This window comes from Oreochromis aureus, linkage group 6 (genome assembly GCF_013358895.1).
Source record: "Oreochromis aureus strain Israel breed Guangdong linkage group 6, ZZ_aureus, whole genome shotgun sequence".
Classification (NCBI taxonomy): domain Eukaryota; kingdom Metazoa; phylum Chordata; class Actinopteri; order Cichliformes; family Cichlidae; genus Oreochromis; species Oreochromis aureus.
Genome location: NC_052947.1, coordinates 7,580,661 through 7,598,365, shown reverse-complemented (window position 1 = coordinate 7,598,365; position 17,705 = coordinate 7,580,661). Strand labels below are relative to the sequence as shown.

Sequence of the window (17,705 nt, the reverse complement as noted above, 5' to 3'; positions counted from 1 at the left end):
TGGCCACAGTTCACACGGGACAGACACACCAAGGATTCAATGGAAATGGAGCGGGGAGCCATGACAGGGGAGGGGTTAAATATTCTCTACACACAGGTCTTCTAGATGTATATTAATATACATATCTAGGACACTGATCCAGCTTTCAGACCCAGTTTTACATTCTGCAGTGCTGCTCAGAGATGGAGCTTGGAGATGAGCAGTGATGGGTCAGCTGCTGGAGGAGTGAAGGGTGAAAGGGAGGCAGTGCTGGTTGGAGGACGGGTGGAAAAAGAGTAGGGAAGGGAAACGAGACAGAGGGAAGTGAATTTACAGCAGTCTCCTGCCCTGACATTGCATCCTAAGTGGCACGTCTCATTCAGAGACCCATAGTTACCTGAAATGCTTTAAGAAATATGAAAAATGATTATTCGAACAAGAAGGTTTTAGATGATGTCAGACTCGTTCCTCTTTATTTGTTTTAGGATGCAGAGAGACGCTTTTTCCAATTCACTTCAGCTGTCAGGCATAATGTGAGAGAGTGAGGATGACAGTGAGTGATGGTGAGATGAAGGTGCTCACTTGGTTGTCTGCCGAGAGGCGGGGCATGGAGAGGGTCCGCCCATGCCCATCCATTGGGTGATAGGGCTCAGTGTCGGAGTACCCGTCCCGCCCCATCTCCCTCATCTCTACCGTCTGTAAAACACAATGAGAGGGGGCGTGACCACTGTCTGCTGAGGGGGAGACTCACTGACGAATCGAGCGAGGGGCATGACATGATGTTAATGAGTTACAAGGATAGGATTATTCATATGATATTAGTTTTCTTTTTTTTTTCAATTGCAAGATGATAATAGGACAATTTATGCAACAAGCTGCATAAATTTAGTGTGGGGATGGATTAGGTCAGCTTATAAACTATAAAACCACATAACCATAATATATTTAGATCCAAAATCCAACAAGGAAATACTTCTTTGGAACCACTGGAAAACTATTTTAGTATCAAGCTGCCAACCCTCTCAAAACTGGAGCCTCTCAAGAGCTCAACAGCAAACTTACACAACTTGTAATTCACATTACGTCTTTGTGCAGCCGTTATGGGATTCAGAAGAGAGACGAGGCACTGGGGAGTAGGAGCACCCCAACAGACAAGCGGAAGTAAAGGAATAGTGGGGAGGAAAAGGTGTACGTCACAAAACACATCTGTCAACTTCAAGCCACTGACTCGAGAGGAGGTTGGAGAGGAAACAGGAAAACTCAAGGGAGAGGAAGATGGTTAGACTGAGAGAATAAGGGAGGGGGGACATGGACTAGGAGGAGGAAGATGGAGAAAGAGAACGAAAGAAGAAAAGTGGGCACGTCTGGAAAAAGAAAAAGACTGCTGTTGTTCCTGCGGAGTAACGGCAGCAACATCGAAACGGCAGGAGTGAAGGAGCTGATTAAGCGCTAATACGTTTTTTTTTTAAAGTCCAGTTCTGTAAAGGTGTCTTCCATGGCTTAGATGCCTATCCATCCACTTGTGTGCTTAGATATAATTACAAAAAGATAAATAAATAAAATAAAATGCTCGCCAAGGAGCAAAGGAAACCAGGAGGTTTTACTTCTAAGTTAGTGACTCACCTTACCTGTCTTTAACTACTCTCTTTAGAAAGCTGTGCTTTTCACTTTACAGTGCAGAGCTCTGAACATTTTTACAGCTTAATATAAGATTGTTTCAGCTTTGAATTAGCAGCGGACACTGAAGTGGAGAAAACCCTCTAAAATCTTTTGAACTGTATTTATTTAGCAGGAAGTTTTACATGTTAGATGTTTTATAAAAACGTCATAGCAAGTAGGGTCACTGAGTAGCTACACAAGCTGAAAAACCCTGCAGAAGTAGATTGTTGAGTAGGGATTGCAGTTTCTTCCCTCCAAATAATTAGATGCAGTCTTATAGTTACATGTATCCTTCTCTATTATGTCCACAGATATTACTAGACCAGTAGAAACCAGTGGAAGCAGGGACTGGTTGGGTTTAGACTGATGTTACCACGGTGACAACATGCGTGTTCGGTGTCATTATACCTGGGGGTTGTGACGGTTGTCGTGGAGGTCGTCGGGGTAGGGTCTGTCCGGGCTCCAGTTACCCGTCTTCTGGAACATTTCCTGGGCTTTGGCTGTCACCCATGACTGGCTTTCAGTCATGCCACCCTCAGGAGCTCTGGCACACACACACACACACACACACACACACACACACACATAAATATGAATATTATTGGAATGCTAGGGATACTGTAATTTTTCAGTAATCCTTAATGTAACAACACCGAATTTCCAGAAGACTAAGGAATTAATTGGGTGGGATCAATATGTCGGCTACTATTGACCTGTTTACTGATTTATAGAGTCCGTCTAAACGGCAGCTGTACTTCAAGCTTAATTTTAATCTTAGCATGGTAACATGATTACAGATACTACAATTATTATATTGTTGCTTATACTCATGTCTTGATAAACAGCGCTAGTACTTTTTCTGTACCCTCAAGATTTATGTTTACACTAAAATTAAAATCCAGGGTTTGGAAATGAAAATGAAAACAAAATTACATTTTTATCTACACTTGAGGAAAAACTAACATCATAATTAACTGAAAAATAACTATGTTACAGAGATCACAGTGTATATTTGTCAGAGGTTTGTTTTAAGGATTAGGGTTTCTTTACCTCAAACTTCTCATTCATAGTAAAACATCAGTATATCATTTGGTTTGATGTGACGATATGATTAAAAAAAACAGAAGCATGAGATTCAGCTGAGGTGCTGTGGATGAGCTGGTGCGAGCTAGTGGCACCATCTTTCTCTGCAAAGACTTTAATAAGTCTTTAATAAGAGAATAATAATAAAGTTATCAAAATTCCAGCAAACTTTGGAGCACCCTAACTGTGGCATGTTTTATAATCAATATCTTTCAAAGTTTAAATAAGGAGACCAAACTAAATAAGAGTTTTGATAACCTTCCAGATGTTTATAAGTCACATGATGCGTTATATTCTAAATTTTGGCTTCTAAAATATTATAGCGAAAAATGTAGCTGTAAAAGGTTTGGTCAAAAAAGAAAAGCACACTTTGCTTGTTTTTACTTTCAAACCTTTCCTTTCAGCTCACTATAGCTCACAATCAGTTTTAAATGGAATTGGCACAAAAAAAGGGGGGAAAATAAAAAAAAAAACAAACAGATTTTTTACTTGATGTATAGTGTGCATGCGATAGTATGCATAATGTATTTGTACTGGACGTTTCTGTGTGAAGTGCCTCATTGCAGTGCATATGGGTTTCCCCGTTTTCTACTCACATGCTATTGATGTTGTCTGGCTGCGTGCTGGAGAGGCCGTTCTGGCCCTGGCCTCCCTGGCCGTCCGTGCCGCCTCCCTCAGAGGGCGGCTCCATGCGCTGAAACATTAATGGCGTTCGGTTCTGTGTGAGATACACGACATGGCCTGCAGGCTTGCATCAGGCACACTCAGGGGGGCAGACACAGGACACAAACACAGGATGCACTCGCAGCATGCACCCACACGGGGGCGCCATCAGCAAGCACATGGCTGTGGGTATCCAAGGTAAAGTTTCCCCAAAGACTACTTGATCTGGAGTCTGCTTGCTACCCAGAAAGTGTTAAAGGGACACAGTTAACTCTGATATGTTGGATAGATATTCAGGGTAGCAAAACTGATCTCAGATCCGTGTCAGAGGGGAGCTTTTACCTTGAGGTAAGATTGCTCTTAAATCTCAGGTCTTGGACCAGGTTCCCATACTCACAAAATATATCTATATAGAGACATTTTACTCAAAAATCATATACTGATCTGCCAAGTTGTTTTGAGTAACATGCCATTTCAAGAGAAGTAGTAATCTGATCCTAAACCAGTAGTATTAAAAAGCAACTTCTGCTTCCATCAGACAGGTCAAAGGTCAAGCCGTTTTACTCTCAGGAGATCCTGTTTCAACAGAGTCCTCTCTGGAGCGGCTTAGCGTTGACGGTTCATGACTGTGAGAGCCCATGTCATGTCCCTTCATGGTCTGGAAGCTAAAGGCCGGAGGATAAATGACTGAAGAGCTGCTCAGAAACAAATTCAAACCTCTTCAGACACATCAGGCTGATCTGTTGGACAGGAAGTCTGGCTACAATGTGCACCATTAATAATGGCCAGCTTTGGTTAGCTGCTTAAAAATGGTGACATTATCTAAGCTCGCCACAGGACACAGGTCATACTGATTGTGTCAGACACAGAGACAACCGATATGACTGATGACTTCTTCTGTTTGTTCTCACGAATGAAGTCACAAAGATATTACTTTAAAAGAAGCCAGAAGGTTTTTGATCCTGTCCAACTGTCTTTTCCAGTGTCAAGGAGAAAAATGGTTTAAGTTTGTCTCTGAACAGTTTTGTTCTGGCACCAGAGCCACTGATGGATCCTGACAAAACTCATGGTAGAAATGTTTAGATGGATAGGATAATGACAAACAGAGAAACACTGAACACTACTGGCTCCAACTGAGTATGTTTCTGCAGTTGTATGTGTATGAATGAATGCTCCCATGATAGAATGATTACACAGGGGAGACACTGGTCTCAGGAATCTTCCCGCAACGTCCCCACAGACAGAGAAGGGAGCAGGCAGATTCAAAGAAACACAGGCTGAAGAGAATGGGTCTCGGTAAGAGAAACGTGGTGACAATCAACCTGGATTGACCAAATAGGGAGAGCTTGACAGGTCAAGGTCTCAACACTTCCTGGAAGAATAAATAGAAGACAGAAGGACACAGATGGCATGGAGGATGGGCACAAGGGACATCAGACAACATCCATGGTAAGGAAACAAAGTAGCCAACAAAGACAAAACAACAAAATACTGACAGACAACGATAACAAATAATGAGTAAGACATTACACACTTGACATGTGCACAGCAGGAAGGAATGGAGGCAAAGAGGTAAACAGATGAGTTGTTAAAGAAAGAAGCCACCCTTAGATTCTTTTATTAGTCATTTTCGGTCTAAAATAAATATTTGTCAATTTTACTTATTTTCTCTTTCTGATTTGGGGTCTGAGCAACAACAGGAAGCAGTCACGACCCGAACACCTCACCAAGGACCCATCAGGAAGCATTCTGGTCAGACTGCCTCAACTGCCTCCTTTCAATGTGGAGGAGCAGCACCTGTACTCTGCCTGTGTGTGCAACCTCATTCTTTAGGGTCACTATCCACACCTTGCGGCCATAAGTGAGGGTGGGAACATAGATCGACAGGTACAGCATCTAGATGAGATCAAAGTTATCACTGACGTTAAGTGACCTTAACCATTAACCATATGTTTTGAAGAAAAAAACCCTCAAGACTTTGGAGAACATTTTGCAAAAGCCCAAAGATTACACATTTTCATTGTACAGTGCTGTTAGACCTTAGAGCAGAGGTAGGGAACTCCAGGCCTCGAGAGCCAGTGTCCTGCAGGTTTTACATCTCACTCTGGGTAAAAACACTTGAATCAAATTATTAGTTCATTACCAGGCCTCTGGAGAACTTCAAGACATGCTGCGGAGATAATTTAGCCATTTAAATCAGTTGTGTTGGATCAAGGACACATCTAAAACCTGCAGGACACTGGCTCTCGAGGTCTGGAGTTCCCTACCCCTGCCTTAGAGGGTTAACCAAAAGTGGGCTTGTTGGCTCAGAAACTAAGGAAAGCAGCTTTCACTAGGGAGCACTTAAATCTGAAAAGCCACATCCAGGCAGTTGTGTTTACTAATTACTGTTTGCTAAAGAAATCAGCGTTCTATGTAAATGTGAAAACTTTCCTTCATGCTGGGTGTGAAAAAATAACTTCTGACGCGTGTGTTTCTTTTTCACTTGTGTGCCTTTATTGTGTGTGCTTTGGCCACACATTGCACATTACAGAGGGTGGATAGTGTTACTTTAACGGCAGGATCCCAGTGACAATGCTATGGGTAATGCCGCAGGGGGATGATAGGATGACTGAAACGTGAAGCCAAATGCCCAACCCTACTGGGTATCCAAACCTGATGCTACAGAAAAAAACACGAGTTCTCTAAATATACACGTGAAGATTTTGGGTGGATTCTTCCTTCAAAGCAGGATGGTAATATAAAAACAAAGACTGCAGCAGAAAAGTGGAAAGCAGTCGTGAGACAAAGTAGAGATGGCGAGATGGTTAAAGTCATCGTGCACTGCTGATGTTGAGAGAGCCGGTGTCGAACTGTCCATTCAGTCCGATGGGATAGCTGCATTCAGGACACGCTGTTTTTGACATGATGTAGTGTTGGTAAGAGAAAGGAACAACATACTCTCCATTCACCAATGCACTCCTTCATTCGACAAAATGGAAATCTGGAGACAAGACATGCATCTGAGTCAGTAAGAATGAGCCTGACACCATTTGATGGGCAAATCTAGGAGCGATTGCACAAGTGGAGAGATGTTTCCACACAAGCGAGTGCATCTTAAAGGCATTCATTGACACGAGGGGACGAGCACTGACAAGGAACAAAGGTAAGGCCATGTGGTATCATCATCATCATCATCATCATCATCATCACCATCATCATCATCACTGTTCAGAAGATTACAAGCAACAAAATCCTTAGTTTAATCTTTGGTTATGCTTTATCCTCCTTACCATGCTCAAATTATCCATGATAAAAAACAAACAAAACAAGTGAAAGTGTGGGGGAGGGTCAAGTTGCTAACTGTCTGGAAAAAATTATATAAAATAACCCTTTTAGCAAGCTTTGTGAAAAAAAGGCTTCTTGCTCTCTTGGTTAGCCAAGAGAGCAAGAAGGTACTAGAAAAAGTATGCAGATTTTTAGAAGCATGCTAAAAAAAGAGACGGTACAGGGCAAGAGGGAGGCAAGCTGTGTTCAGAAGTGTAGCTGGGAGTCAGTACAGGATTTAAATGTACAAGACATGTTTCTTATTCCTTTAAATCCATATCTGGCAGAAGAACGGCAAACAAGAGACGACCAGGAGGAGGAACACAAAAAGAAACAAGTCTTTCGGTATTTGGAATATTTCTCTGGCTCGGAGTCTACCTGTTCCTCTCGCAGGGCCTGCAGCTTTTTCGTCTTGCTCTGCCGGTAGTACTCCATGATCATCATGGCAGCGTAGATTTTGCCCACCGTCAAGTCTGTGGCTGCTGAGAAAATGACAAGTTACCCTGCAAGATTAGACCAGAGTGTGATGGGACCCTGAGCCATGGGGGAGGGATGGGAGTGGGGGACAAGACACAAACACTGACAGAGAAATACACAACATGCATAATCCACCAGCAGCTGGAGATCTTAGCTTAACATTAAAAAATAAAAAAAAAACTGTAACATCAACAAAATACTCAGCATTTGCTTTTTCTGAGCTGAGGAGCTCCTAGCTTTAGCTGACAGAGGTACAAGCCGAGAATATTTGATCAGAGGTTATTGATACTTCTGAGCAAAGAAAAACTTTAGTTTCAGCAGTTTTGGTATGTGGATAAATAAATCAAATATATAAATAAAATAAATTAAAAGTTTACCAACCATTTAAGCAACTGGAAAAGTTTGAGTTTTGCTAGGAAGCATAAAGACTGGACTCTGGACCAATAGAAGAAGGTAATGTGGTCTGATGAGCCCAGATTTCCAGATTTACCCTGTTCTAGACTGATGGGCACGTCCACATATCATCAAGCGATGACGTTTTTAAACAAAAAAAGGAAGTAACAGAGATTCTTGTTTTTGGGTTCATCCAAATTTCTCAAGAAGGCAGCAGCAGGGACAATTTCATGGTTTGATCCAAGAGCTGTATCATGACTGCTTTCATGCATTTCAGAATGTCAGTGGGACAGTTTGAGCTCTTGTTGGGAGAATAGGGACCACATCTGATTATTAGCGCAAATTTATTTAAACTGCTTCAGTCTGCACACAGTTACTGCTGCCACTGCAAGCCAATTTGCAACCCACCCCCACACCAGCTCCTCCATTTCATTCCATTATGACTTAATCAGTGTCATGTTTGTTATCAATGATATCGGCTCTGGATTTTACTGGTGTTCTTCCCACCTTAGGATTTCCACATATGGGTGTTGCAGGGTGGGAGGATCCCAGAACAAAGCCAATACGAAAACAAATGAATTCTTGGGAGAAATTTAACTTTCCCTCTATGGGCTCTGACAGGCTGTTTTCTCACTTCATAAGGTCTTTTTGGAGCAACAAAGAACTGAAAAAAGGTCTTATGAGGAAGCACACAGTCTGAAAGTACACATAGCAAATACCTTTAAATGTTAAAGGAGCATTTCTGGCGGTTCTTAAATGATATCTTGCTTATGAACACTGCAACTGTAGCTTGTCATGTTTTCAGAAAAATGTATATTGCACTTTCTAGGGGCAAATAAGAACCTGTATTACTGTATTATACTATCAAATACTTAACATTCAACAAATGAATAAATTTTTTTGTTTTTTGGAAGAATATCAGTAACCACTGTGCAAACATTCCCGGATGAATCCTTAACTGAGAAAGGATTAAGCTCACTTGCTGGTGTACTACAGACATATACAATATCACAACACAGTACAGTAACAAAGCTGGTAGTCTTTTCACAGGCAGATGCTGTTCTTCTATCTTATCGAAGGACATGCTCTTATTATTTCGCTATCATCTTATCATACAAGGAAAAGAAATTCCTTATAGCTTAATATGAAGGCTTAGGACTAGGCAGCCACCTCATTAAGAAACGTGGACACCACAGCCAAGTGATCCCTGAAAAAAACAGGAGCTCAATTTTTTTCTAAAAACTCCGGATATGTATCCCCAGAGTTTGGGTGAAACACATAAATATTTAAAATCAGAAAAATATTGAGCTTTGTTTCGACTGTCTATGAACACTGTGAGTTACTAGATTACACCGCGTACTTGTGGTGCCCTTTTCAAAGTGGCGTGGCTAAAAGTCTTCGAGCATTAAAACTGATATTAATGTGTGATAAGATATGACCACACATATCTTATATCTCAATCAATGCCATGCATTAGGTCAAAGTACTAAGAAGTAAACATGCACTATATTCCTTTTCATAAACTTACATTCATTACATTTGTATAAAGTTTTAATCCTAAAGTCTTCCTGTAGTGAAAAGACTTCTATAGAGGATCTTCTATAGTAGGCACCTCCTGATAACAGGAATGACTGAATGGGGGGATAGTTTGATGGTGTGGGTTTGTGTCCTGCTGTTTCTACTTTTATGTGACGCGTCTGTGTGCCCATGTGAATGTAAGTACGGTATGCTGTATCTATACATGTTATCTAAAGGGTAATTCCATTTAAAATCACTCAAAGCCGAGAAAGGTTCCCACCTTTTTTATGTAAAATTACTTTAGTATAGTTAGTGAAGGCATATCAAATTTTACTTTACTATAAACACTTTCTCAAGTACATGAGGGTGGGTCAAAACGTTGGTCCCTTAGTTTGCTGAATTTGAGCCCTCATGTCTTCATGAGAACTTAACAAGATACCCTGTGCGTATTCACCTTTCAACAAAAGCCATCTTCAGGACTAAATTTATCCGATCAATGTGATATGCCCAGACTATAATATGGAACATGTGAGCACTAATGATGCTTCTCCATTTCAGAGCCATAAGCTATATTAGCAGATTACATTGACACAGGAGTTAGAGCTAGAAGCTGAGCCTGATACCAAAACATAAGGACCAAGTACACCCCATGATTGAACAGCTTGTCGGACCACCTTAGCTCCAATAACTTCAAGTAATCAGTTTTTCACATTGTTGTGGAGGAATTTTGGCCCACTGTTGTTTTTGTTCACTGAGGTCTGCAGGCATTCATTTACTCTCCACGGCATTTTAATCAGGTTGCAGTCAGGACTTCATTGCAGCACCTTGATATTTTTCTTTTTCATCCATTCTATTGTAGATTTGTTTCTGTGCTTGGAATCATTGACCTGCTGTATGTTGGGCCAAGCTTTAGCTGTGGGAGACACGACCTCACATTTGAATGAGTTCATGGTGGACTGAATTAGTGCAAGGTGCCCAGGTGCTGTAAAACAATCCCAAACCATCACTCCACCACCGTGCTTGACAGCTGGTATGAGGTGTTTTCTTGTTGACATACTAATTTTTGGTTTTTGCCAAACGTGGTGCTAGTCATTATAGCCCAACCCTTTTACTTTGGTTGTCCTGTAGAAAATGTACATAGAGTCCTAAAAGGAGGTAAAAAGGAGACCTTTTGTGTTAACTTTTTAACCAAGTTTATTCAAAATGCACAATTTTGAAGTTTTCCCCAGTGATTGATCAGAAAACAAGTAAACTTCCCAGTAACCAATAGATTCAGTGCCAAAAATTATCCTCTCCTGGACCTGGAGTTAAAATTACTCAAATTGATTAAGTGCCAAATTTTGACCCAATCTCATGTACAATGAAGGCTTTGAAGTATCTTCGAAAACTTCTAAAGTGTAAAGTTAACTGGATTTGGTTTCATTAAATGACGGACCCTGAACATAAATGACACGGTGTGACAAAGAGGCATCATCCATCTAAATTTACCGCCCAATTGATGATATTAGTCTGGTTTTATGCATGTACTATTTTGCTCTGGCCCAAAGTATTGGAGCAACATTTGCATGGAATTTGTAGATGTATGCATGTGTGTAAGTACTGTTAATGTGTGTGTTTTTGTTGCTGTTCCCTGATCAGGAGATGCAAAGCAGTGAATGACACTGGCTGGTAGAAGCTTTCCTCTTGGTGAGTTGGTGATCGGACACACACACACACCACTTTGTGCTGTTTTCCTACAACTTACCCTTGTGAGGGGTAACCAGCAAGTCCAGTGTCTTCTGTGATAGGTTGGGCCAGATAGCCATCATCTCCTTTCTAAGCTCCGCATCCATCTGGTGCTTATCTGCACCACCTGGGTAGCACGTACCAAAAGCGTCCATGCACACACATTGAACATTTGTAGACACATGGAGACGTCCGACCACATGTGAAGAGCCCCCAGACACAAAAAGAGCAAGGTACCGACCAAAAGAGAGGCACAATGGCATGAAATCCCAAAAGAAATATATTATTCCATTCAGGCATCCAAACATTCACCCAAAAACAAAAAAGTAATTTGTTAGCAATTTGTCATATTTGCTACAATAATCTAAAATATACTTCTCAAGAGAAAGAGACAGAAACTGTGAAGAAAGAGACTCAAAGTGTCACAGTACTTCATATCATACCCTTAGCAATCTTTATGTCCAGTGCTGTCCTTATCAGAGCCATGAGCGTGGAGTTAAAATGCACCGTGTTGTCATCAGCAACCGGTAGATCCATGCGCAGCAGCCTCTGTGGAAAGCCAGTCAGGGATGAGAGGATGAGAAAGGGATGTGTCCCTGCTGAACTGTGGTGTGCCTGAACCTCCAGGAAGGGGAGGGGATGAGGGGTTGGGGGCAGGGTTGAGAGAGCTCCATAGACTACAGCCAATTCCAGCTGGACAGGATTTGTCCAGGTTTTAGTCAATATTCCCTGAGAGAGATTAGAATTAAGGCATGGATGCCTAAGTGTAAAGTCAGTGAATCCTCTGATAAACGTGTGCCATATAGAGTGACTCTTGAGAATTCGTGGTTAGGTCTGCTGCACAGCTTTGCTAATTTTTTGCATTGGCAAGTGCAAGAGCATTTGCGTGATGACAGAATGTTGAATAGTCGAGTTCCTGTGTCTCCTGTTTTTGTTTTTTTTTCCAGTGATACTCTACGAAACAGCACAGCTATATCCAGTGAGGGCCATCTGCTGCTAAGCAACTGTGAGAGCTGAGAACCACAAGGAAGAACAATCGGAGCCGAAATGGCCTCCGACCCAACCTGTGCCCATGTTCCCTAAATGTGTGAATGCATGGGTGCATTTACACATCTCTGTTGTTACACACATATAGATAGATATAACACTACACATACACAGACCCACCCCACCCCCACCCCACCCTACCCCAACAATCATCCCTCCCCTCCCACTTACACACAATTATTTGCACAGACTGCAATTAAGAGTGCTTAATTGGAGTCCTTTAGAGACAAAATAAGTTGACTGAAGAACAATAACAGTATCACTGGTGTAATTCTGCTATTTTTCAGGAGACTGCTGTGGTTTTGTTTAACTGAGGCAACTGCTATAGAGCTCCCCCTACCTCTAAAGAGGTTCCCTGTCTTTACATGTCTATACCAGGTAAAACCAATGGAGAAACCTGCAGATAGAACTGAACAAGCTAGGCCAGCTGGGGTCGCTTGCCGTTCCTATCTTGACCAGTTAACATCCATCAGATTTACCTACGAACATGAGCGTTGGGCACTCACGATGGCAAGCACGGTAGTACGATGGCGGTGGAGTTGTGTACGTGCTCTTGTGTTCCTGAGTGTGTGCAAGTGTCGGGCATGCCCAAAGCCAAGTGTGCAGCAGGCAAAGGGCATCGGCCAACATCCACAGCGCTCGACAGGCAACAGGCAGGCAGGCTCGATGTCGCCCATAGCCATGCGACAAAGAGGATTTCATGCAACACCCCATAGAAAAATCCAACAAACTCGGACACAGCATGCAACATGCATTTACTTCACTCCCACTATCTAAGCCCAAACTCTTCCCACCTAACCCAGCCCACTACTCCCCATGACTTCCCTTAAAACCCACTTTTACAATACAAGCAGCCGTGCATCCGCGCAAAGAGAGTATCCTCAATCCAATCGGATTGATCCTACTGATTGACAGGTAATTTCACACTTTTTGGATTCTTCTTTTGTTTTTTCCTTCTACTTTTTACATTCATGGCTGCCCTAAAGTCAAATTGGACAGCAAGGTGTTACTTTGTATCAAGTCAAGATCTCTCTCAATGCCAGACGGGTGCAGTGTCTTAAGGGGGTGTAAGAGTTAGAGAGGATTAGAGTTGTGGTATTCCCTGAAAGAAGAAAAAAATCATATAGAAGTTTAAAAAACAGATGATTGAAGTTCTGTTTTTTCTGTTTATTTTATTTATTTTTTTGGTTTTGGACCAACCAGAGTTTGTGGTGATAGAGCTGTAGGGTAAGGGGACCGGGGCGTATCAAAGGGGACACATGGCAGGGGTAACAGTTAGTCGGGCTAAACTAGGCGACTCTAAGCTTGGTCATGAGATGTAGTTACAGATAAAAAGGTAAAGGTGAGAATGAGCAGGGAGAGGAGGGTTGTGAAAACACTGAAAGAGTAAAAGAGGAATCAAGAGAACGTGAGTCAGTGTGATTTAAACTGAGAGAAGAATTGACAGTGTGTGCGTGTGTAGATAGAAAAGAGAAAAGAGAGGCTGAAAATTACAGAACACAACAAAAGATAAAGACGAAGACTAAAAACAACACTGACAGAGGTCAGTTCAAAAGAGACAATCTGTCGTAGCAATACACATTTAACAGCATTTTCTTTTTTTACTTTGAGTAAAGGGCTTGGTGTCCACTAAAGTGAAGATCAAGAACTTTGCCTAAATATTAAGAGCAATGTAAACCTTCCCCTCTTTATTCATTAACTGTTTCTCATATCACAGGGTTCTTTAATTGACTTCTTTTTGTCGGATTTGTGTAAATGAATACCGGAAGGTTCTGATGGCTGAAGTATGTGATGGGTGCTAGTGCCAAGACAGTTTGACATACTGGAGAGGAAACCAAGAGAAAGAACAGGAAGGAGAGGTAAAGTGGAGACAGAGTGGGCTTGACAGAGGGATGTAATGAAGGAGTGAAGATGGCTCCTAATTGGTGACAGACAAGTGGATGTAGAAGTAGAAAGACAGAAGAATGTGAGGGAAAGGATAGCTGGCAGGCAGAAGGTCAAAAGCCAGAAGAGGAAAACAGAGGAAAAGGAAGAATGAGAGAGGCAAATGGATAGTACATAGATTACTGACATCCAGATTCAGCAGAAATGAGTAACGCTGGAGATTTTCTAACAATAGTTAAAATTACTGCTTTTCACTCACCACACCAATAAATGGGAGGCTACTATACACACGGTTATTTGGAGATAAGTGGATCTACTGTACATACAGATATTTGACTTTAGGAGTCAGATCAGGTGTGGCTCATTATGGGGGCTAAGTTAGGCAGATCTAATTTGGTGCTGGCTAAACAGAGCTGGCCAATTCATTAAGTATTTAAGTAGTATTTAAATTAGTGACTGTTGTCTCTTGGGAAATAATTTTAAGGGACATTTTTTTTAGCTGTGAATTATTCAAATAATTAACATATTTGTAATAACTTTGCAAAAATTTAAAGTAAAAATTTTCCCTGTTATCATCATGGAGTATTGCATGTAGAATTTTGAGGTAATAAAAGAAATTTAAACCATTTTGGAATAAAGTTGTAACATTACAAAAGCTGGAATTAGTGAAGTACAGTCAGTACTTTCTGGATACACTGTAGCTATCAATTCCCAACTTTCTGAGCTACTATTTCTGAGCTCATGCTTCAAGTAAGCAGCATGTTTCTAATTTCTTTTTCAACCGACACCATCGCATGTTAGAGATTAGATCCTTTCACACCAACCCTACAAAGAAGACTGTGACCAGTGACAAATTTTTGGGGCGGATGCTTTTACTAGGAGTATAAAATTTCAATAACTAGAGTGTGGTTCACCAAAAAGGGAACACAGTCATTATTAATAATTTTCCAGTAGTGTATTTTACAACCTACCTACTCACTTGTGAGTAGCTTTGTTATATCTCCCTCCTCTCAGCCCTTGCGACAAATAAATTGAATAAAACTGAATAAAAAATTGAAATGAATTTTCTGTGAAAGGTGAATTTTGGCTCCTAATAATTGCCGACAGATACAGCGAGTACTGATAACCACAAAGCCCTTTGAGCTGTTGCTGAATTTCTAGGCATCAGTCACATATTTCCTCATTTTAATAAAAATAAAGCTTAATTTGATGTCATTTTTTTTTTTAAATAATCAGAGAAATCACTTCCCTCCTGGTTGAAGCACAAAAAGCACCAAACCATTTTGTCAACAGTGTTTTAGTGAATCTGGATGGCAATTAGAAGAAGGACAGCCAGGACAGGTTGAGAAGGACTCAGCTGAGGTGTAAAGAAAGAGTAGACAATAAGACGAAGAGACAGTGAATGCTGAAATGCTCAATCCAAATCTCTACACTGGTGGTCTGAGGAACAAAGAAGCCAGAGATGCTTGAATGTCAAAAAATCATCTTGAAAAATGAGGAAAAAAACTACAAGGGCCAGAACATGTTTGTATAAGCATTGTATATGTGTGTGGTAATGTGTGTGTGCATGTGTATTACATAATACACAGAATAATAGAGCCATCCACAGGAATAAGAGGCACAGAGGTTTGAAGACAGAAACCCCTGCCGGTCCTTCTGTACCCGCATCGTAAGCAAATATTGCACTGCGTGAATAAAACCCTTAATAAAATAATCTCAATTTAAGTGTTGCTTGTATATGTTTCCTGAAGTAAATCAATGGCGTGTGGAAATTATGTATTTTTCACAATTTTTCAAGCATAATTTCACTGCAGTAAAAATTTCTGTAAGCATTTTATAGGACATAATTTTAAAATGCAAACCTGTAATAAATAATGAATAAATGTAGATTAAGTAGATGTATATATTTTAAAACAATTTTTTTCCTTAAGTTTGAATATTTCAGAACAAAATAGGCTATGAAGAAATGAAAACTGAAAGTAGTAATTTAATATTTAGTGGACTTACTCCAATCTAAAAACACATGGACGTCTGAAAGTTTTCTTACTTTCTAAGTCACACCTGTGCTTTAACTGTGTTTTGCTTGCGTCCGTGCAGGTTGCAGAAGGACTGGCAAAGCCTCCTCCGTTCCCTTACTCCTGTGGCTTGACGGGAGGAAATCAAAGAAAGAGGACTGACTACCAATCCACTATCACTGCACTTCACGACAAAAGCCCATCCCTCCATCCCCGCGGTCGGAGAGAAAGAAGAGAGGACAGCGCTCACCACCACCACAACCACCACTAACAGACAATGAGGAGAACACCGCTGGGAGGAGGGAGGGAAGAAGGGAGGGAGGTGGAGGAGAGTGGGTAAGAAGGAGGAGGAGGAAAAGGGACAGGGAGGCTTGAGCAAATGAAAGAGAAGAGGTTCTCTTCCCCAGCGATGGGGAGGTTGAAGAACGGAGACTTTATGGATGGGGAAAAGGAGGAAGAAAGGAATGATGGGAGAGGGGAGGGAGAGGAGGAGTTGAGGGTGGTGGCTGAGGGGGGTGGAGGGGTAAGGTGGGGGGCGAGTCTACCTTATAGGCGACCCGGGCGGGACACCTCTTCCCGAGGCCTAGCGGCGGACACATGTGTCTTAGCATCTGATACATGTCTGTGTAACTGATCCGGCCGCTGGAGTGGCCACGAACACACATACACACACGCACACACACACACACACACACGTGCACCATATATGCACATGCATCCAACACCCCATACACCAACACACCCACACCAGACAAAACAAAGACGGACGACGTAAAAACGTAAGAAAGAAAAACAATGGGGGGAGGGAGGAAGAGGAGGATTAAGTGGGAAGGACGGAGACAGACAGACAGAGGTATGTTTGGGGGAGACATGAGGAGAAATAAAAAGAAACCGACAAAGGAAAGGAAGAGGGGGGGAAACAAATACACAGAGGTTATTGTTTTGATCACTGTGGATATGTGGTTGCTGTGGTGAGAGAAAAAGAGAAGGAAAGAGAACGAGAGAGAAAGAGGGGGTGTGTTACGTGGCTTCTAGTTTGATATATTATAACGTTAGTGGAGAGAAGAGGAGGGAAGGGAGGAAGGCAGGGAGAAAGGTTAGGGAAGGGGAGGTGTTATTTAGTTTAGTTACTTGCTATTAAGATACCGTTCTATGCGAGTCGAAAAGGGGATTTGAGTGGGTATTTTTTTTTCGTTAAAAGTCGGTGCCCTCTTTCGCCGCTCGGATAGAACTGGCAGCGGGGCTTCTAGCAGGCAAAGAAAGCACCGCTGCAGAGATCGGAGTGAGTCACAGTGACAAGTCAATGCAGTCCATTATTGAGGCTTAGTCTCCACCAGGAACCTCCACTCACAGCTGTGCCTTTAGATGTTCAGGGGAGCCCTCCCTCAAGATGGGAAAGGTCACGACACCTTTACAACAAGGGTAGCAGCTGAGTAGAAGGTATTCAAAAAGTTTTGGTTGTTCGAGAACCATTAGTTGTTTTTAATACAATAAAATGCAACTCTAACCCTAACCCTGTCCAGATAGCTTGTACCTATTAGTTTAGATTGAATAAAGTGGAATATCTACTGAAGGGTACAAAGTACCTGAAAGAGAATCATTCAGTTTCAAAGTACTTCAATTCCGCAGCTGTTCAGCAGTAATAATCAAAAGACGTACTGTTAGAAAGAGCGGATTTGAGAGTTTTGCGTGATTGCTAGAGGCTGCTGTGCCTCCAGACATGCTCGCAAAAGTATACGTTTTGTAAGTACAACTTTTTATTCAGCCATGTATTTAAAACTTTATTGCAAAGTTCTATGTCTATTACTTAAAAAAATATAGCCTTTTGAAATTGGGTGGTCCTTCTGATACACCCTGTATACAACAGGTCTCATACTACAGACATATTAGAGGTCTCACAACTCAAATATAACTAAGTCAACAGAGGACAAGAACAACTTAACAGATGGAAAGGTG

The 17,705-nt window shown here is 41.6% G+C and overlaps 1 protein-coding gene across 1 annotated transcript in view; it reads right to left on the bottom strand.

The window, feature by feature from the left end:
* The window catches only part of cacna1ab (calcium channel, voltage-dependent, P/Q type, alpha 1A subunit, b), a 180,094-nt gene that overhangs the window by 14,777 nt on the left and 147,612 nt on the right, over positions 1-17,705 (bottom strand). Inside the window, exons 38-42 of the mRNA XM_039613577.1 lie at positions 11,247-11,352; positions 10,823-10,930; positions 7,069-7,172; positions 3,318-3,439; positions 2,047-2,182 (exon numbers count right to left, since the gene is read on the bottom strand). Of these exons, the coding sequence (XP_039469511.1) occupies positions 2,047-2,182; positions 3,318-3,439; positions 7,069-7,172; positions 10,823-10,930; positions 11,247-11,352 (576 nt within the window). The remainder of the gene's footprint in view (positions 1-2,046; positions 2,183-3,317; positions 3,440-7,068; positions 7,173-10,822; positions 10,931-11,246; positions 11,353-17,705) is intronic.